General features: G+C 42.8%; 1 protein-coding gene and 1 long non-coding RNA gene across 2 annotated transcripts in view; one reads left to right on the forward strand and one right to left on the reverse strand.

The window, feature by feature from the left end:
- The window catches only part of LMNB1 (lamin B1), a 39124-nt gene extending 31810 nt beyond the window's left edge, over nt 1-7314 (reverse strand). The window contains exon 1 of the mRNA XM_059693733.1: nt 6630-7314. Coding sequence (XP_059549716.1) covers nt 6630-6988 — 359 coding nt within the window. The 5' untranslated portion in view covers nt 6989-7314. The remainder of the gene's footprint in view (nt 1-6629) is intronic.
- The window catches only part of LOC132233307 (uncharacterized), a 105354-nt gene continuing 91012 nt past the window's right edge, over nt 7258-21599 (forward strand). Inside the window, exon 1 of the long non-coding RNA XR_009452581.1 lies at nt 7258-7900. This is a non-coding gene — a long non-coding RNA (uncharacterized LOC132233307). The remainder of the gene's footprint in view (nt 7901-21599) is intronic.

Raw genomic sequence — 21599 nt, forward strand, 5'->3', positions numbered from 1 at the left:
AAATTTAAAAAGGCCCATTTAAATATATTAGCTAAAGAAAACCACAGTTTTCATGTAGGCCTATACCAAAAATATTGGCAGAAATCTAAGATTATAACCTGAATTTTATCTTTTTACTTTTTTATGTTAGCAACATGAGCATAATAAAAATGACCAAGAACCTTCAGAAATTAAAATTAAATTAATCCAAATAGGAAATGGGCACTCGTCTGCTACTAGTGACATCAAAAATTGGCAAAATTGTAATAACTGTATCTAGTGGTTAACATTTAACCAGTAAATTAGTTAACATTTAACCATTCAGTTAACCATTCAGTTAACCAGAGGAAAAATCCTAATATTGTCATGGCCCTCTATGGCCTCTAAGAAATTGGGTAGCTGTACTTACCTGCAAAGCCTTAGTCACAGTAAACTGAAGTGGCCAATAAAAGTTAGTGATGAAATCTTCAAAATATGTTCAGTAATGGTATTGCACATTTACTGTCTGACATGTAAAATGTTCACAAAATAGTGTTGATGAACACAGGTTACATACCCATACTTATTATCAACCCATTTTTTTGTTAATATGATACAGAAAATAACTTTCAGGACTTATATTTCTGGACAGAACTTTCAGGACAGAACTAAGGGCAAGTTTTATTTTCTTCTTGGTGTTTTATCCGTGTTTTGTAGTTTTCCATAATGAACATATAATTTTTATGTAATAAAAAAGTTAACTCTCAAAAACTACCCATATATAACAGCTAAAACTATTGCTTACTCCTTACCCCAATTACACAGATGAGGAAATAAAGGCTCAAAGAATTAAGTGCCTTTCCCAAGTCACCAAAAATAGGAAATTGCAACTTCAGGTAGTGCTTTTGTTTGATACTTCCCTATCTCAGGCTACTGTGATGGACATTGTCCCAGTCATACTTGCTAGTAGCAAGTCACATGCACATGCATTCTTATTTATGAAAACACACAAATCCAAATTTCCCATCAGTGGTTTCCTCACTAATCTAGTAACAAATGCTGTTTTTTCCAAAGGAATACACTAAGTATGCTTGATCCTTCTACCTCAAAACTATCTACCTCAAATCACTGATGCTTGTGGATGGAGGTAGAAAGTTTACAAATCTTCAGATCCACATGTATCATGAAAAAACACAATCAACATTATCCTTTATTCTATTTGGAGGGGAAAAAACTTTTATTTTCATAAGCTAAATTATATCTTTTAAAGCATCAATTGTTTTTAAAAATATGAAATTATGCTATTATTATTAACAAAATTTGTGTACAATATGTCAAAGATTATTTTGAAAACATTGGCTTTCAAGACTAACAACTGTGTTTCCTGGGACATCCTTTTTCAAGTCATTTTGTGTGGTGTGTGTGTGTGTGTGTGTTTAATGAAGGAACACAGTAAGTTGCTCAGCATCTCAAATGATCCTACTGCCTTCATTCATTATATTAGAGATATACCAATGAGCCCCCATCACCATTTTTCTAATTCAGTTATAATTTTCAAAAAGAGAAACCTACAGTTAATTTTGCAGTTTTTCAAGCTTTAATATCTACCATAAACCAAATGAGGAAAAAAAGAAAAGTTCTAGAGCCCTAGCCAGTTTGGCTCAGTGGATACCGCATCGGTTTGTGGACTGAAGGGTCCTGGGTTCAATTCCAGTCAAGGGCATGTACTTCAATTGCAGGTTCCCCGGCCCTCGTCGGGGTGCATGCAGGAAGCAACCAACCAATGTGTCTCTCTCACATCGATGTTTCTCTCTGTCTCTTCCTCTCCCTTCCACTCTCTGTAAAAGTCAATGGAAAAATATCCTCAGGTGAGGATTAACCAAAAAAAAGAAAAAAAGAAAAGAAAAGAAAAGAAAAGAAAAGAAAAAGAAAGAAAGAAAGAAAGAAAGAAAGAAAGAAAGAAAGAAAGAAAGAAAGAAGAAAGAAAGAAAGAAAGAAAGAAAGAAAGAAAGAAAGAAAGAAAGAGAAAATATAAATTTTAAAAAGAAAAAATAATAAAATACAAATTGACAATCTCTTTTATGCATTTTTAGAGTTCTAAAACTTAAATTTACATTAATTCATTTGGTAACAAAACCAGACCTGAATGAATGTGAGTCTATTTATAGATGTCTTTCTCCACTTACTGTGACTATTAATATCTTCCCCTGCAGAAATATCTGTTTCATGATGACGTGCTACCCTAGACCCCACTGGGGGTGTCATACACAGTATATGCATCATATTACCTTATTAAAATTGGACGTCTTTTTACTTCCAAAACACATCTAGCAGCGAGGGTTTTGCATAAAAGATATGGATCCTTATAACTGAAGGAAAAAGAAATGTATGCAGCCACAAAATTAGTTACTGAAATCAACACAATTTTCTTGTATCTCCTTTTCCTGCATATTTGGTTAATACTGAAATAAGTCAATCTTCCTTTACTTTTTTCTTTAAAGTGTTGACTGATGGCATATATCATCATTCTTGAAAACCCCAAAAAAGCTTCCAATGAAATATAATTAAACTCAGACTGAATTGGAGTAGCTGTATCTTAGATCAGGGAGCTATTGTCGGATGGATCTAAAGACCAGCTTCAGTGGAGGCTGTTGTCAAATTCTTTCCAGCAAGGCCAAATGTCTCCATGAATTCTTCTTTGAGGTATATTGTGTGCTGAGGAGCCCAAAGGGACTTAGTAATTTTGGAATCTATAATTCTCAAGACTGTTGACTTAATCTAAAACCACCAAAATGATAGACTAATTACAATACTCTGGCTCCAAATAAAAAGTTAAGTATAGAAAATTATTTTTAAGCAAATAAAAAACCTAAATGGACCAAAGAGAAATAAGACATTTCTTTCTTTTCATCATACAAATCATACTTCAATTATTGCTCAAAATTAACTGATTTCCAAGATGATGATTTACTATGCACAAGTTTTAGCCTCCCCACTAGACCCTAATAAAAAAGCAATAAAGTATGTGATGCACCAAAGTGAATAGGAAAGGAATCATCAGATGACATCTCAACAAATTTCTAGAATAAATGTAGATTAAAGTACCTATCACAGAACATGAACACAGGAACTACAGGAGATAGTGAGGCACACTTAAATAGAGGGATTAACTCATGGAACAGCTTTGCATGTGGCCCTGCTCAGCACCCCTTACCTTAACTGCAGGCCCTCCGACAAGCTGGCCAGCAACCCACCCTATTCAATCAGAGAGATCCTCATTTGTTCTTCTATTCAGAAAATGCAGAGGAATTACCTGAATGATAACAGCAACCTATCCATGTGTTTCTCTCACATTGATATTTCTCTCTGTCTCTCCCTCTCTCTTCCACTCTCTCTAAAAATCAATGGGAAAATATCCTCAGGTGAGGATTAAAAGAGAAAGAAAGAAAAGTTACAACCACAGTGCATAATAAATTAAGATGATAAAGCCATTAAAATTTGTGTGTGGAACATAGAAAACGCTGATTGATGGCAAGATATTGTACCAGAATGCATTGAGCCTATATGAAACTTTAGCAAGAGATCCCTTGAAAGGAGTGACCACACTCACCTAACTTTCATTACAGTGTATTGTTAGAACTGTCCTATTTTATTATTAGCTATTGTTCTTAATCTCTTACTGTGCCTAACTAACTTACTGAACTTTACCATAAGTACATGTTTATAGGAAAAAACTCAAAAAATAGATATAAAGGGTTCAGCACTATCCACAGTTTTAGGCATCCAATGGAGGATTTGGAACGTAGCCCCATCTTATAAGGGTATGCTACTGTACATCTAATCCTGACAATAGGAATATATGTACAGATTTAAGAAAACTATAATCCCAGGACATTACTCAGCACCTCAGATTATTTTCGACTGTCAAGCCCTCAGACAGGCCTTTCTTAACCACACCACTGCTTCCCCCGCTTTATTTTTATTCCCCTAGCACCTGTTATTATCCAACACTAAATCACATGCATTATTTCACTGATTCTAATACACACATTCTTCCCACTTTAATCCCATTGAAACCAGCATGCATCTCACAATCTACACATAGCATTTTACAACTAGTCAGCCAGATGGCAGTCTTGTTACTGGGTGAAAAACCTTGAAAGGATAGATGCCCTCTGGAATTATTTAAAAAGCATCAGCATCAAAATGCCTCAGATTAAATGGAATGCAATATTTATTTTCTTACTGGGTTATCTCCCCTACTGTCAGAAACATAAGGGTAGTAACTTTTTGGTGTGTTTGTTTTTGGTTTTGTTTCTTTTGGGGACAGGGTCGAGGGGTGTAATCTTTGTATCCTCCACACACAGAACAGTGTCTGGCATGTAACAGATACATAATCAGTGCTACATTTTAACATCTCTGAAACTAGGATGGATCCAACAGGATGGCTCCTACATAACTAGCCCTGATGTGTGTGTTTTTTCTTAGTAGTACACATAACAATGGTGAGTCATACAATAGCATCTAAGATTTGAAGAAATTCATTAACAAAAAAATTTATAGGAAAATGGAGACAGTAGTGTGAGTGAATGGACTCATTTTAAAACAGGACTCTAAAGGTTGGTAAATACAAGAAACAGAAATATAAGCTTATGATTTTAAAAAAAAAAGATTTTATTGATTTTTAGACAGAGAGGAAGGGAGAGGAGGAAAGAGAAACATCTATGTGAGAGTGAAACATTGATGTGAGTGAAACATTGATGGGCTGCCTCCTGCACAGCTCCTGCCAGGAATCCAGCCCCAGGAAACCCGGCATGTGCCCTGACTAGGGAATCAAAGTGGCAACCCTTCAGTGCATGGATGATGCCCCACCAACTTAGGCACACAGCCAGGGCAGCTTATGATTATTTTTTGAGTTATGGAACTAAATACTAAAAGAAATAGACACAAAAAGGGCCAAACATGATTGCCTCATGGAAAGATACAAGAGACTATTTTAGTTTTTCAGTAAATCAGCCTGTATTTTTTAATATATATTATTTTTACCAAGTGCACATACCATTTTATGAACCGTTCTTATGAATGTTTAGTAATGGGGAAGCACAGATTCACACCTACAAAATCAGTGACTGAGACAGTCATTCACACGGATACAGATAGAAAGACACCCAGGAGCCGAGTCAAAGTCAAAATCGATTTTCATTTGGCAAAATTTCAATTGGCAACGAGGATGGCGATCGTGGATTCTGGACTCAAATTTAACAAATTTCTAAAGCCTGACATCAACACTAAGTTGCTTAATGATGACAATTATGCCATTTTGCTCATCAGAAAGTCAAGGTAGGATCAGCAAAGGCTTGCAAGTTTACCCTTGTGCACTGGAATGAAAGTCAGACCCCTTAGGTCAGTGGTTCTCAACCTTCCTAATGCCGTGACCCTTTAATACAGTTCTTCATGTTGTGGTAACCCCCCGCAACCATAAAATTATTTTCGTTGCTACTTCATAACTGTAATTTTGCTACTGTTATGAATCGTAATGTAAATATCTGATATGCAGGATGTATTTTCATTGTTACAAATTGAACATCATTAAAGCATAGTCATTAATCAAAAAATATGTAATTATATATGTGTTTTCCGATGGTCTTAGGCGACCCCTGTGAAAGGGTCGTTCGACCCCCAAAGGGGTCGCGACCCACAGGTTGAGAACCGCTGCCTTAGGTGGAATAAATACAAGCTCTCCCTCGCCACAACACTCCACATTGACACAACACCTTTGACCTGCCCTGGCCTGTCATCACTATGACAGACGCAAGGAATGAGCATAGTCTTCCACCATTACCAGAAAGACCGTCCGACCATTATTTACGGGGATGCAAAACCTTAGGGAAGGGGCTGCTGCCTTGGGGGGTGGGGGGGTGCGAATAGGTACACTGATCGGAGAATGGAGGCCACGACATGCAAAAACCCAGCTTGCGGTCCCGCGCTCAGAAGCACCGAAGGGCCCCGCCTGTCACCGCAGAAAGGACATCCTTCCCGGGTGAAAGCTAACGAGCTAGAAAACCCAACCGGCCCTGCGCCGGCAGTGGCGCGCAGCTCAGACCCCGCCCCTCCTCCCTCTCTCAAGGCAGGCGCAGAAAGATCACAAAATGTCACAGGGCCCAGACTGAGCGCGCCAAGGCGGGACCCACCCCCGGGAGACAGGGACATTTAAGGCTTGTCCCTCCCCTTCCTCCCTCCGCCCAGCTCAAAACTCATTCATTCTTAAGGCGGGCGGCAAATCCTCGCGGACTAGCCACCTCGGCTCTGCAAGCCCACTAGACGCTTTGTCTCGCGCCCCGCCGGAACCTGGGGCGCGCACTGGAGCGCGCGCCCGGGCGTCACCTCCCCGCACCTAGGCGGGCACATTGCCCGGCCCTGCTCTGTATCCAGGATCAGGAAATGTGCATGCAGTCCCACCCACCATCGCTACAATTCAAGCCCCCTCCGCCACCCCTGCGCCCACTAAGAAACACTAGATTCTTTCTCCTTCCCGGAGATGGAGACCCTACACCTACGGAAGGGCGTGGGCGCGCTGGGCCTCGATCTCCCTCTCCGGGGTTCTCGAGGCCCCCGCAGGCTGCGCCCCCAGCCCCTGCGCGTGCTAACGCGGCGGCCAAGCGAGGACTCACTTGAGAAGCAGCTGGTCGTGCTCGGCCTTGAACTTGCCCAGCTCTATCTGCAGCCTGGCGCGCTCGCGGGCAGTGTCGTCCAGCGCGCGCCGCGCATCTGCCAGCTCGGTCTCGTAGAGCGCCTTGAGGCCGGTGAGCTCCCGGCCGCGCACCTCCTCCCGCTCCGTCACCTGCAGCTGCAGCGCGCTGTTCTCCGTCTCCAGGCTGCGCACCTTGTCGATGTACACCGCCAGCCGATCGTTGAGCTCGCGCAGCTCCTCCTTTTCCTGCAGCCGCGACAGCCGCGTGGGACTCAGCGGCGTGGTGGGAGCGCCAGCGCGGCTGCCTGTGCGCGGCGGCACGGGGGTCGCGGTCGCCATGGCGGACGGCGGGGCGATCGGCGCGGAGCGGGGAGGCCGCGGGCAGCACGGGGACACGCAGCAGGCTGGAGGGAGCGGCGCCGGGACCGAAGGCACACACCGGCGATCCGCGATGGTGGGAGCGGAGTTACAGCACAAAGGGCAAAGGGGATCAATCAGTCGTAAAATGCCCTTTGTAAGAAAGCACGCGCGCGCGCACACACACAAACACGCACTAAGGAAGACACGGGGCAAGGGTGACCGGGAGGGCCGATTTGGGTCCGCGCGCCGCCGCCGCCGCCGCCGAAGTCTCCCGCCCGCAGCACTTTGTTTCCTCCCAGGCGGGGCGGAGGGGCGGGCGGGCGGCGCGCGGCGGGGGCGGGGGCGGGGGTGGCGCGGCCCGAGCGCGGCAGTCACCTCCTGGGCGGGCGCGCGCGGAGCCCCACGTGACCGCCGCCGGCCAATGGGAAGCCGGCGGGGCGCTCTGGCGGCTCAGGAGCCGGGCCCGTAAATTCAAACTCAGGCCCTCCGGCAGCCGTTCGCTGGGCGCGCGGCGCGGGGCGTGGTGGAGGGAGGGCCGCGGGCGGCGGGGAGTGGCGCCTGGAACTGCCCGTCGGCTGCCCGGGCTCGGCGCTCGCTGGCCGGGCCTGAGGGGCCGGGCCCGCGGGTGGCGGGAAGGAGCCGGCCCCCCTGAGGTTTCCGGGGCGGGTCCGCGCCGCCGCCCACACCCAGCGGTTCAGGGAAATTCAAATGTAAACGTGCTGAACAGCGACCCGCGGAACTCGCGGAGGCCTGGGGGACCCAGGGCGCTGTAACCTCATCCCCGCCTGGCGGGCCGGGCTCGCGAAGCCGTCCGGAGGCCCCGCTGCTGGGGGCCACGGAATGGGCGCCTGTGTCCGCGGTGCAGAACCCGCTGCGCGCTCCTCCTCTCAGGTGGGACCCTGTCTCCGAACCTCTTCCTGCCCAGCTCAGGTTCGCGTGTCTGCAAGCTGACAGCTACCGGCCGCAGGGACACCGGGGCCCTGAGGTTAAATCGCCGGCCACCAGTGCTCATGGGCGGGCCCGACCCGTTCATGCCTTAACAACTTAGGGCTTAGAAAATCAAAACAGCTCACAAGTGATGAGATTCATATGTGATTGAGTAAATAGCACAAGCTCTTAAAGGTCGTGCTTCACGAAAACCCGATGCATGGAAATCTAAATATGTGAAAATTTAAGTAGAAATGACCGCTTTAAAAGGGAAATCCCCTATTAAAAAAAAAAATTTTAAATGTAATTGACAACTTGTTCTAATTATAGAATGGTCATGAATCCCTTTGAAAAGTTTTGAACTTTATGACTAACGTTTATTGAAATGTATTGTGTGCCCTGCACTGGGCTTTTCATGGATTTTACCCGGCCACGCAGCCATTCTGTGGTATGGGCGCTGGATTGTTTCCATCTGAATATTCATCCATTTTTTTAAAAAAATTTTTATTGAATGTATTTGGGATGACATTGGTTAATAAAATTATGTAGGTTTCACAAGCACCATTCTATAATGTGGTTCCCACCGCAAGTCGCATCTGTTTCCATCACCATGTATCCCCCCCATACCCTGTTCTACCAGCCCCCCCAACCCGCCTTTTCCCTCTGGTAATTACCACACTGTTGTCTCTGTCTATGAGGGATTTTTTGTTTGTTTTGTTTTGTTTGCTTAATCCCTTCACCTTTTCCACCCAGTTCCCCAACCCCTGTCCCCTCTGACAGGTGTCAGTCTGTTCCATGTATCCATGTCTCTGTTTCTATTTCATTGGTTACTTTGTTTTGTTCATTAGAGTCTACTTATATATAGTACTTGTCTTTCTCTGCCTGGCTTAGTCACTTAACATGCTACTCTCCATGTTGGGTTCATCCATGTTGTTGCAAAAGGTAAGATTTCCGTCTTTTTTAAGGTGAGTAGTATTCCACTGTGTAAATGTCCCACAGCTTTTTTATCCACGCACCCACTGATGGGCACCTGAGCTGTTTCCAGATCTTAGCTATTGTAAATAACGCTGCGTGAACATAGAGGTGCATACATTTTTTCCAGTTAGTGTTTCGGGTTTCTTCAGGTAAATTCCCAGAAGTGGAATCACTCGCTGGGTCAGAAGCCAGTTCCAGTTTTAATTTTTTGAGGGAACTCCACACTGTTTTCCATCATGGCAGCCCCTGTCTGCTTTCCCACCAGCAGTGCATGAGGGTTCCCTTTTCTCCCTCTCCTCTCCAGCACTTGTTGTTTGTTGACGTATTGATGATAGCCATTCTGGCAGGTGTGAGGTGATACCACAATGTGGTTTTAATTTGAAGTTGAGCTTCTTTTCATATATCTGTTGACCATCTGTATTGTTGGGGTCCAGCCTCAGCAGGTCCAGGGGTTCCCCAAGGTGTGGATGGAGTCAGAGAAGAATGAATGACACATAGGCAGCTTTCAGGTGATCATCATAGCAAGGTTCTCCAGCCAGGTTCTGTGTTTTATTGTCTTGTTACATCTGTATTTTTACCAGTTGATTTTAATCCTATCAATTTCTATTCCAAAGGTTAGGGCGTTTCTTATCTCCATTCCAGGGAGTAAAGATTATGTAGCTTAATCGTGATTGTTCGTAGTTAAAGTGATTAACTACCTGCCTGGCACTTAGTTAAGGGGTTTTATCCCCTCCCTAACTTCAGGGAAAAATCCCTACCTGGGGAAACAACCTTTCTCGGAGAGGTGACCTTGGTTAAAACACATAGCACCAAGAAGGGGAGCAAACATATTAAGAACAGTATGCCATATATGCCAGGTCCCTTGAAACATATGCTGTGCAGATGTTTCTTCCCTGCAGTGACTGTGTTAAGCAGCAAGGATGGACCGGCTTCTGGCACTGTATGTCCTCTTTGGAGAAGTATCTCTTCAGATCCTTTGACCATTTTTTAAATTGGATTGTTTGTGTGTGTGTGTGTGTGTGTGTGTGTTTTGTTGTTTGGTTTTTTTAATGTATTTTTTTATTGATATTTTTGCAGAAAGGAAGGGAAAGGGATAGAGAGTTAGAAACATCTATGAGAGAGAAACATTCATCAGCTGCCTCCTGCACAACTCCCAGTGGGGATGTGCCCGCAACCAAGGTACATGCCCTTGACTGGAATTGAACCTGGGACCTTTCAGTCCGTAGGCCGACTCTCTATCCACTGAGCCAAACCGGTTAGGGCGTTTGTGTGTGTTTTTTATGTTGAGTTTTATAAGTTCTTTATTAATTTTGGTTATTTATTAATTTTGGTTATTAACCCCTTATGAAAATTCATCCATTTTACCTAATCAGTGGGGTGTACCCCTGAAGCTTAATAACAGATATAATAATGTATGTCAACTGTAATTGAAAAATAAAAAGTGATTTAATTTCCAAAAAGAAGAAAGAAATCTTCACCCTTAAAAAAAAATTCATCCATTTTATAGACGAATTTCTGTAAGGCCACCCAGTAGGCGACAGGACTGCATTTGAACTCTGCCAGTTTCAGTTGGCTGCAGAGCCTCGCCCTTAACCATAACCTAGAAGGCCACTTCACAACCTATTAGGAATGTATCTGTAGGGTAATTACAGGTTAGTTACTTTAATAATGGCAGAATGAAGGCTGGGATGTTCCTTAAATATTAATCAAGTCACAGACATAAGAATTAGTGAAGGGCTACCAGGCCAAACATCATCCTTGAACTTCTGGGCACTGTATGAGTAAGGGTACTCTCCTCATTCATGGTTCAGTTTCCTGCCCTGTTATCTCAAATACAGTTGACCCCTGAACAACACGAATTTGAACTGCCTGGGTTTATTTAAAGGGCGTGTGTTTTTCAATCAGGGTATAGTGGGCCCCCCTATCCCTGGGTTTCATGTTCATGGACTCAACCAACTGCTGATAGAAAACAGGATTTCTCGTCTGGAGTTGGGAATCAGTATTTTCGAATTTGCAAACATGGAGCTCAGACTTAAATAATACCTGGGTTTTCATTTCTGACTGCAGGGTGGGTGCTCCTAGCCTTGGGGTTGTTCTAGGATCACCCGTATCTCCTTCCCTAACCTCTTGAGAGTTAGGAGATGAAAAGCTTCTACTTTGAAGTTGGTGTTAGGAGTTGGTAAGTAAGGATTCAGATAATTTGAATAACTTTTTAAAAGTCTGGAAAATCCATATTACTGAAGAAGAACTGAGTTCTAAAAAGGGCGGGTGCTGGTCCAAGGTGGTGGAATCGATTGGAATGTAAATCCACACGCATTGAGGACCCTTACAGCTGCACTGGTTTGGTTTTCACGCTGTACTCCCTTTTACCTCAGGCTTTAAAAAAATATTTGGAAATTTTCTTTTAAAATAATGTTGTCCATTTTTGAAGTTTTAAGACTGAAGGTGAAGTGGTTTCAGGCATAATCTCTACTTCTCTCAATTCCGTGAAGCTTCTCTTGATAGAATTATTTTAGGAGACTCAGGTTATATCCTAGTATCTGAAACAGCAAACACTCTGGAGTCAGACAATTGATGATTTGCTATTGATAGCTGTTTCCTCGTAGGAAAATGGGGAGTGATTCCTACCCTGACGGGGGTTTTATAAGATTAAATATATCGTCTGTTAGAAATATAATAATATTGTGTCCTCAATCAAAAGCAATGAAAGAAAAAAGAGGGAAATCTCTTAACCTAAGAATTATTAGTAGGCTATTGTGCAAATGTTTGGTCAGGAACTTTTCTAAATGTACACTTTCCCTTATTCTCTCAGCTTTTCCCATGCCTAACTCTGTACCTGCAGTAAGACCCATTTCTTTCCTGTTCTTTCATATTCTGTTTGTCCAGTCTTCTTCATTTAAGTATCTCCTGAAATCCCATCACTGCCAATGCTTTCCCCAATGAATTAGAAGAGAAATAATAAATACTCTAGAAGTTTGCTTTTGCATTTACAAGGACAGTTGTGATTTCAAATAGTCTGCCATGTTTTCCCTATAAACCATCACTTGTTAGGGCATGTGTTCTGATTGTTGGTTAGGCCATATACATCCCCACCAAGCCCCAGCTTGCCATGTCATCATTTCCCTCTTCAGTACTGCTCCCACAACACACAGCTACCTTACTGCATAGGACGAGCTCATTTGACATGTGCCCTACCTTCTGTATGTTATTCTGATCTGAGACAGAAAAATACAGGATACCTATAAGATCTAGGTATAAAGGGCCCCAGGCTAGGATGGGGGTACAGATACAAAGAGAGTTGAAGAAAAAACTGAGAGCTAGCAGTAGCCCACTTTTGTCCCAAGAGAGGGGAGTGACAGCTGGCAGATAGCTGAATATAACAACACAAACAAACGGGATAGCTAGAGCTGCAGCACAAAATGTAGGAAAATACTATAAGTGGTATCTCTTCAATATATATTTGCTGAATAAATGAAGAAATAAATTAATAAATGGTTTACTAGGCCAGACTTCTAAGACTTTGCAAAATTAATACTTTTTCTGGTTGTCATAAAAGCGTAAGAATAAGTCATGTTTCAGAAGTCTGGGTGACTATCCAGAATCACTTACAGTTCTGATTTTGATTTTTGGATTTTAAAAGTGCTTAAGAGCCCTAGCTGGTTTGACTCAGTGGATAGAGTGTCAGCCTGTGGACTGAAGTGTCCTGGGTTCGATTCTGGTCAAGGGCATGTACCTTGGTTGAAAGCTTGACCCCTGGCCCTGGTCGGGGTGCAAGGGGGAGGCAGTCAATCCATGTGTCTCTCTCACATCGACGCTTTTGTCTCTGTCTCTACCCTTCCCTTCCACTCTCTCTAAAAAAATAAAAATAAAATAAGTGCTTATGAGCCTAGGCGGTGTTGCAGTTCAACGCTCACTGGTTGAACATTGACCCAGGAACAAAGAGATCTCAGTTCAATTCCTGGACAGGGCACATAACTGGGTTGCAGGTTCAATCCCCAAGGGGATGTGCAGGAGGCAGCCAATTGACGATGTTACTCTCTGTCCCTCTCCCTTCCTCTCTAAAAATCAATAAATACATTTTTTAAAAAAGTGCTTAAGAGGTTTAAAGGTATATTTATCATCTTCAGTAGGATTTTTCTCTTAGCATAGCTTTATGAAGTTTATATACTGCTCAAAATTGTTTTCCAGATTGCTTGTTAAAATCTGGATATTTGGCAATAGTATGATTGATGGAGTGTTTTGGGTTTTTTTCTTTTTTCTTTTGTTGGTGTAGTTATTTTAACTCAGTAGTTCATCTTCTTTTTTTTTTTTTTAAATATATTGATTTTTTACAGAGAGGAAGGGAGAGGAATAGAGAGTTAGAAACATCGATGAGAGAGAAGTATCGATCAGCTGCCTCCTGCACATCCCTTACTGGGAATGTGCTTGCAACCAAGGTACATGCCCTTGACTGGGATCGAACCCGGGAATCGTCCCCAGGCCGACGCTCTATCAAGTGAGCCAAACCGGCTAGGGCAGTAGTTCATCTTCTTGATAGCTTATGCTTTAGTCAAAAAGAGAAATCAGTTTGCACTCCAGCATTTTAGTTTTGTTATGCCAAAATATGGTCATAACACTAGAAAACTTTTCCTTAAAAATCTTTAAACAATTCTCATTTTTCCATCTTACGAAGGTAGGCCCCTTCACCCTATATTCTGCATCTTTGCCTTTACAGTGGTAAAAATAACAATAAAAACTGGTGTCAAAATATAAGGTTTACACACAGTTCAGCTGTTTCTGCTCTGATCAGAACTGACCCCACTCAAAGAGTTAAGGGCTTTCCTTTCTAGTGATCCCGCTTTAGCCAGCCACTTTATTTATCTTGGTGTATAGTTCATCCCTCCCCAATAACACTTTAATGTACTCATTTAATTCTTAGATTATAGAGGTGAGATTTGGATTGCCTAAAATATCTTCCCCACCAGCCTTTCTCTCTCATTTTGTCTGAAATTCCTCCATAAAACTTAGTCTTTTGGGTCAGTCTAGAAAAGTAAGGGCACCGTTTCCAGACTCCACAGCTGAGTTCAAGAAAGTGAAGGGAGCCGAAACCGGTTTGGCTCAGTGGATAGAGCGTCGGCCTGCGGACTGAAAGGTCCCAGGTTCGATTCCGGTCAAGGGCATGTGCCGGGGTCCAACCCCAGCAGGTCCAGGGGTCCCCAAAGGTATGGACGGAGTCGGTGAAGAAGGAATGATACGGAGACAGCGTTCAGTTGATCAGCAGCCTAGCTAGGATGTCTAGCCCGGATCTCCAGAGAGGTTCTGCTTCGGATCTCCAGCGAGGTTCTGTAGCCATGTTCCCTCGCTAGGTTCTCCAGCCAGGTTCTGTCCAGGCTCTCCAGTCAGGTTCAGTGTCCAGGTTCCAGTCAGGTTCTCCTGCCAATCTCTGTAGTCAGGTTCAGTCCAGGATCCCTTGCCATGTTCTCCCGCTAGGCTCTGTCTCTAGGCTCCGGGTAGGTTCTGTCTTCTGAATTCTGTCTCATGAGTTCTGTCTCACTTGGTCCTGTCTTCCAAGCCCTGTGTTCTCAGTTCTGTGTTCTAAATTCTGTCTATTGTTGTCTTGTTACATCTGTATTTATACCAGTTGATTTTAATCCTGTCAATTTCTATTACAAAGGTTAGGGCGTTTCTTATCTCCATTCCAGGGAGAAAAGATTATGTAGTTTAAGCATGATTGTTTGTAGTTAAAGGGATTAATTACCCGCCTGGCACTTAGTTGAGGGGTTTTATTCCCTCCCTAACTTCAGGGGAAAATCCCTACCTGGGGATTCAACCTTTCTCAGAGAGGTGACCTTGGTTAAAACACAGTGCCAAGAAGGTGAGCAAACATTTTAAGAACAGTATGCCATATATGCCAGGTCCGATGAAACAGCGAGGATGGACCGGCTCCCGGCAAATTCCCCCTTTTTTATTTTTTAAAAGCAAGCATTAAAAAGAAAAACCTGAAACACTCTCTTGTATCCATTTTAAGAGTAGGATTGGCGCTTTCTGCTATTACCTGAGTCCTGATCTATCACCCCAGGGAGAGCTTGCCAATCCTGCACTTTCCCGGGGTGGAAAGGCTGCAGTGGGGTTAAGGATAAGGCTCCTTGGGCCTACCTCCTCCCATGCCTCTACATTTACCTTTCCGGCACCTTTCCTTCCTCAGAAAAGCATGGACGTATTTCTTGTATAAAATGTTCTGTCTGACTGGGAGTAACCTTAATTCCTCTGCTAACAAGCATATATGTTAAAAGATCAATACGGAGTCTTTTTTCTTCAGACTCAGTATGGCACATCTTCTTAATCTAAAGATCAATACAGAGTCTTCTTTCTTTGGACTCAGTATGGCACATCTTCTCAATCTAAGAATCAATACAGAGTCTTCTTTCTTTGGACTCAGTATGGCACATCTTCTCAATCTAAGTTCTGTACTATCCACCTTCTTACCCTACTTATCCTCTATAGGGGGGTCTGTAGCACCCTGGTGGAGTCCTATCCGTCCCGAGTGTGGGGGTTCTCAATGGGGGGGCTTACCTAGGGGAATCCTGTTCCAGGGGTTCCCAAAGGTGTGGACGGAGTCGGCGAAGACTATCCACCCTCTTCCTACGGTGGAGTCCGATCCGTCCCGAGTGCAGGGCGCTTACCTAGGGGTCCCTGTTCGGGCGCCATATGCCAGGGTCCAACCCCAGCGGGTCCAGGGGTCCCCAAAGGTGTGGACGGAGTCGGCGAAGAAGGATTGACACGGAGACAGTGTTCAGTTGATCAGCAGCCTAGCCAGGATCTCTAGCTAGGATCTCCAGCCAAGTTCTGGTCAGGATCTCCAGAGAGGTTCTGCTTCGGATCTCCAGCGAGGTTCTGTAGCCATGTTCCCTCGCTAGGTTCTCCAGCCAAGTTCTGTCCAGGCTCTCCAGTCAGGTTCAGTGTCCAGGTTCCAGTCAGGTTCTCCTGCCAATCTCTGTAGTCAGGTTCAGTCCAGGATCCCTTGCCATGTTCTCCCGCTAGGCTCTGTCTCTAGGCTCCGGGTAGGTGCTGTCTTCTGAATTCTGTCTCATGAGTTCTGTCTCACTTGGTCCTGTCTTCCAAGCCCTGTGTTCTCAGTTCTGTGTTCTAAATTCTGTCTATTGTTGTCTTGTTACATCTGTATTTATACCAGTTGATTTTAATCCTGTCAATTTCTATTACAAAGGTTAGGGCGTTTCTTATCTCCATTCCAGGGAGAAAAGATTATGTAGTTTAAGCATGATTGTTTGTAGTTAAAGGGATTAATTACCCGCCTGGCACTTAGTTGAGGGGTTTTATTCCCTCCCTAACTTCAGGGGAAAATCCCTACCTGGGGATTCAACCTTTCTCGGAGAGGTGACCTTGGTTAAAACACAGTGCCAAGAAGGTGAGCAAACATTTTAAGAACAGTATGCCATATATGCCAGGTCCGATGAAACAGCGAGGATGGACCGGCTCCCGGCAGGCATGTACCTGGGTTGCGGGCACATCCCCAGTATGGGGTGTGCAGGAGGCAGCTGATCAATGTTTCTCTCTCATCGATGTTTCTAACTCTCTATCCCTCTCCCTTCCTCTCTGTAAAAAATCAATAAAATATATTTAAAAAAAGAAAGAAAGCGAAGGGAAATAAAATATTTGCATAATTTTCCATAATTGATATGGTACCAAGAAAGGCAATCTGGCTGAATCAATCCCATCCATCCCATCTTTCGATCTCTACCACTCTAACCCATGTTAAATCCTCCTGTCTAGGGAAAGAGGATAGTTAGAAGCCAGATGCACTGTGGGAATCATGCTTCTTTGTCCACCCCTGGGCTGAGTTGAGAATAGGAATTGAGGATCCAAGAGTAGAGATGATTTGTGCCTCGTAACAAAGGCCCCTGTTTTCTTTTCACCTTGGTGCATGCAGCTGAGCAGACTCTAAAAAAAGCTTTGTCCAGAACCCTGGTAGTCAGCAGCCTAAAAAAACAAAAACAAACAAACAAAAAAAGACAAGTGTGAGGAGCTGAGTGGAGAACAGTCTCACTTGTAATGGTTAATTTTCTGTGTCAATTTAGCTGGACCATGGTGCCCAGATATATGCTCAAACATTGGATGTTTCTGTAAGAAAGTTTTGGATGAGATTATCATTTAAATATGTGGACTTTGAGTAAAGCACATTGAATTCCATAATGTAAGGGGTTTTATTCAATCAGTTGAAGACTTGAATAGAACAAAAGACTGACCTCCCCCTGAGCAAGATGAAATTCTAACAGCAGATAGCCTTCAGACTTGAACTGCAGCACTGACTTCTCCTGGGTCTCCAGACTACCAGCCTCCCCTGCAGATTTTGGACTTGCCAGCCTCTGTAATCACATGAGCCAATACTTTTTTTTCTAAGTATTTCTCTCCCTCTCTCTCTCTCTCTCTCTCTCTCTCTCTCTCTATATATATATATATATATATATATATATATATATATATATATATGTATATATACATAAAATAGTGGCCCAGTACATGAAATTCATGCACATTAAAAGGGAATTAATTAGAGGAAATATTTTAATATTGCTATTTTCCCTTTCTCTATAATAGAAGTGTCAGAGATGAAAGAAAATTAGTAAAATGTATATGAAAATAACATATGAATTTATTAATAAATAATAACAGCGTCATGTCTCTTGGCCTCACCGTGCATGCAGCCCCATCCACCCATGCCTGCCACACACGCAGCCTCCTGCTGATTGGTCATTACGGCATGAGGGCGTCATGACCATTTGCATATTAGCCTTTTATTATATAGTATATATGTGTGTGTGTGTAATAAATACATAATATGCTAATTAGACCAGACATCCTTCTGGCTGTCCTTCCGGACGACCTTCTTGATGAAGTCAGGGCTGCGAGGGAAGCCTAGGTCTCAGGTGCCTGCTGGTGGCCGGAGGGAAGCCCAGGGCCCTGGTACCAGAGGAAAGCTGGTGCCGGCAGCGGGGGAAGGAAGGCCTGCTCTTGCATGAATTTCATATATATATATATTGGGTCTGTTTCTCTGGAGCACCCTGACTAATAGACCTTCCCTATGCTCATAGGAAGGATATGGAGGAGCTAAGGAAGGCCAGAAGATTTAAATGAGTACAAGGTACAGGGAAGCTGCGGACTGACATGGGTGAACTGGACACTTGAGACTTGGTGGAACTGTAGACACTCAGCAGAAGCATTGAGAACAGACATGACAGAGGCCACCGTAGGTGGGAACCATAATAAGTCCCATCTAGAGAAGGCCAGCACAGAATGAAGACAGAACAAAACCAAGAAGCAGATGGCTCTCCCTACAGTGCTCAAGAATCTCCTTGGACTTAGAATCAACTTCAAGTAGAACGGGAAGGATGAAGAATCTGAGGGGTATTGAATGTGAATGTGATTGAAATATGAACTTAAACTGCTCCATGCTACCAGGAGATTGCAATCCAATCACCAAAATGCCTTCCATCTCTTTATACAGGAGTATGTCCCAAAACATGATGAAGGGATGCTTGACAAAAACAACATGTACCTACTTCATGGAAGTAGAAGAAAAGAATCAACCTAAATAGCCCTTTTCTGGCCTAAAATTTTCTAGAGATACAGATATTTTTTTAAATGTTAAAATGGAAACTCTTAAAGGTTTAGGATACCTAAAAAGTCTTATTCGTTTGCTCACTCATTAATCCATGCATTTATTCATCAAACGTTTGTGGGTGACTTACTACAAGGATAACTGAGGTACATGACCCCTGCTTGGAGGGGCTCAACTGTCCATTTGTGGGCAAGCAAATATACATCTAAATAAATGCTGCCTCAAAGTGCCAGGTACTGAAGAGGAGGCATGAACTACGTAGCATACACCAAGGACCAGACAGGCCTCTGTATCAGGGGCAAGGAAACCACTCGCAGACAGATGATCTCTGAGCTGGGCTTCAAAGAATGTCAGCCTCCAGGGACTGGCAAATAGATCTGGTACCTTATGGAGACCTGTAAGTGGCAGCCCAGAGCCCCCCCGGAGAATTAGAGAGAAACCCCAGATGGAATCCCTAATCTCCTTGTGGTGTGCTTTTCATTTCAAACCACACTGCATAGGGGGTGCTTTAAACTGATATTAGTAAGATGATAAGATGGAAACCAATCTTAACTTTAGGCCTGGCTTACATTAGTCAAGAAAAATGGAAAAATGAGGAAATTATAATTGAAACAAGTAAATTACTTAAGCTGAGGCATTAACAGTTATGCCTTGCCAAAAGCAAAACAAAAATAGAAAACCAACTAAGCAGGAAATTTTATTGAGTAACTCCTGTGTGCAAGTCACTGTACTATGTGCTATGAAATAGATTTTTTTAAAATATGAAATGTGATTTGTTCCTCCAATAAATGTATGTGTAGAAATGAAATGTAGACGTGTAAATAAATAGGTTAAGCAACCATGCCATGAATGACAGAGGCCCGAAGGATTGACGTTGGTGAAATGGGTCAAAACACTGGGGCTGCTAAAATTTAAAGAAAGAAGAAATCCCTTCAGGCCAAGACAACATAAGAGGATATCAATGAAAAAAGAGGACTTGGATTGGGTATCGAAGTAGGGGAAATTTTATTTACGTGATTTGGCTTATGAAAAATTAGCTTTACACACAAGATTTTCAGGAATAGAACACTTCCATTAAAATATATGACTATATTTTGGGTGAAATATTTGTATTTGTGTATGTTGATTATGAATATTAGAAACTGGGCAAGAATTTTGGACACCGACATTTCTGGGATTTAATGCTACCAAAAATATTCTGTTAAAGTCTCTGAAAAGAGATGACATTGAAGAATAATTAGAGACTTATTTGCATATATATTGAGTAAAAGAGCAACTGAAACTTTCATAAATTGCTGATTGGAGTATAAAATAACCACTTCAGAAAATTGTTGGACAGTTCTTTATAAAGTTAAAAATATACCTATCTTGGGCAATTCTACCCCCAAAATAAATGAAAGCTCATGTCCACTAAAAGACTTGTACAAGAAGTTTATAGCGGCTTTATTCATATTTGCCCAAATTGGAATGAATCCAAATGCGCATGAAGAGTAAAAGAGGCAGCCCTAGCTGGTTGGTCTGTGGACTGAAGGGTCCTGGTTTCGATTCTGGTCAAGGACACATGCCTGGGTTTCGAGCTCAACCCCCAGTAGGGGGCGTGCAGCAAGCAGCCAATCAATGATTCTCTCTTATCATTGATGTTTCTCTCTCCCTCTTCCTTCCTCTCTGAAATCAATAAAAATATTTTTTAAAAGAGAAGAGACAAATTAATCATGGTATAAGTACTATTTTTATTTATATATTTTTTAGTGGTAAAGAATTATAAATTTATTAGGTCATCTGGAAACTAGATGGGCTGAGCCCCAAAGTGGCATCAGCCATAAGTACTATTTTTTAATTAAAAAGAGTGAGCCACAGATACATGCAGCAACATGAATGAATCTCACAAATATTATGTTGAACAATAGAGTACATTTTATATGAATACATATTTGGGCACAGACCCATTGATCAGATTCAATACTGAACCCTAATAATCCAGGGACCTGAATTCTTTTGATGATATAACTTTCTGAGCAATTGAAGAACAGCATTGATTTAATTCAATAAAAATACAGAAGTAATTTTCAACGGGGATGGGGATGAGGAAGAAGGGAAGAAAAAGGGAGTTACAGAATCTGAGGTAGCAAAAAGTTTGACTAAATTTTCTTGATCAGACAGGCTTTATAAAATCTGTGATTCTCAACTGGGCGGGGGGTGGGGGGGCGGACAGAAGGTTCCCTATTTCTAAGGGGCTCTCTCAGATTTGGGGGGCGATGAGATTATTATGTTTATCAAAAGAGATCAGAGGATGATAAAATTATGAGGCAATGCTGTGGAGAACTTAGAGAACATAAAGCACAGAGCTCCTGTTCTTAATCTGACCTGGGCTCTTGAATTTCATCCAGAACCATATAAGCCTGTATTTTATTACATAGCAGAAGTGACTAGGTGAGCCAGCCCGCCATGACAGCCATGACTGCAGAAATATTCTGTCACTCACTGTGACATTCACTTGGAAAAATCACCCTGTGGTAACTTGAATCAACTTCTGCAGAAGGGTTTCAGAAACCTGTTGTCGTTTAAAAGAAATTGGTTTCATTTCTCTAATTTTAACTTCTCAGTTTTTTTCATTTACTATGTACTTCCTTTAAGGGATTTAAGTTGAGTTGATCTCAAAGTGAGGGGTGGAGAAGAGAGCTCTCAATTGTTATAGGGGAAAGGGAAGTCACAGTGGTGAGTCCAGAATTTTTATTTTTAAAAGTAAAGTGAATCCTAAAATGTCTGCTTCACCCCAAAATAATTAAGGTGTCATTCCTCCTATGAACCCCTATAGCATTATCATCTATAGCATCACTCGAAAGCATATTGCTTTTGGTCTAGCATTTCAACCAAATCCTAAGACTCTTGAAGACAGCAGAATTTCCCTAGGGACACTGCAGATCATGAAATCCTGTCACTTTTCTATTCATGTCACTGATATGGGAGTACAGCACCATATAACAATGGGTGGTCTAAGTACCCTGGCCTTTCACCAGTCTCTCAGTTCTCTTACTCAGTCTGCCTTATCAAGTAGATACGTCTGTATAGTTC

The sequence above is a fragment of the Myotis daubentonii genome, chromosome 4 (assembly GCF_963259705.1).
Source record: "Myotis daubentonii chromosome 4, mMyoDau2.1, whole genome shotgun sequence".
NCBI classification, from domain to species: Eukaryota; Metazoa; Chordata; class Mammalia; order Chiroptera; family Vespertilionidae; genus Myotis; species Myotis daubentonii.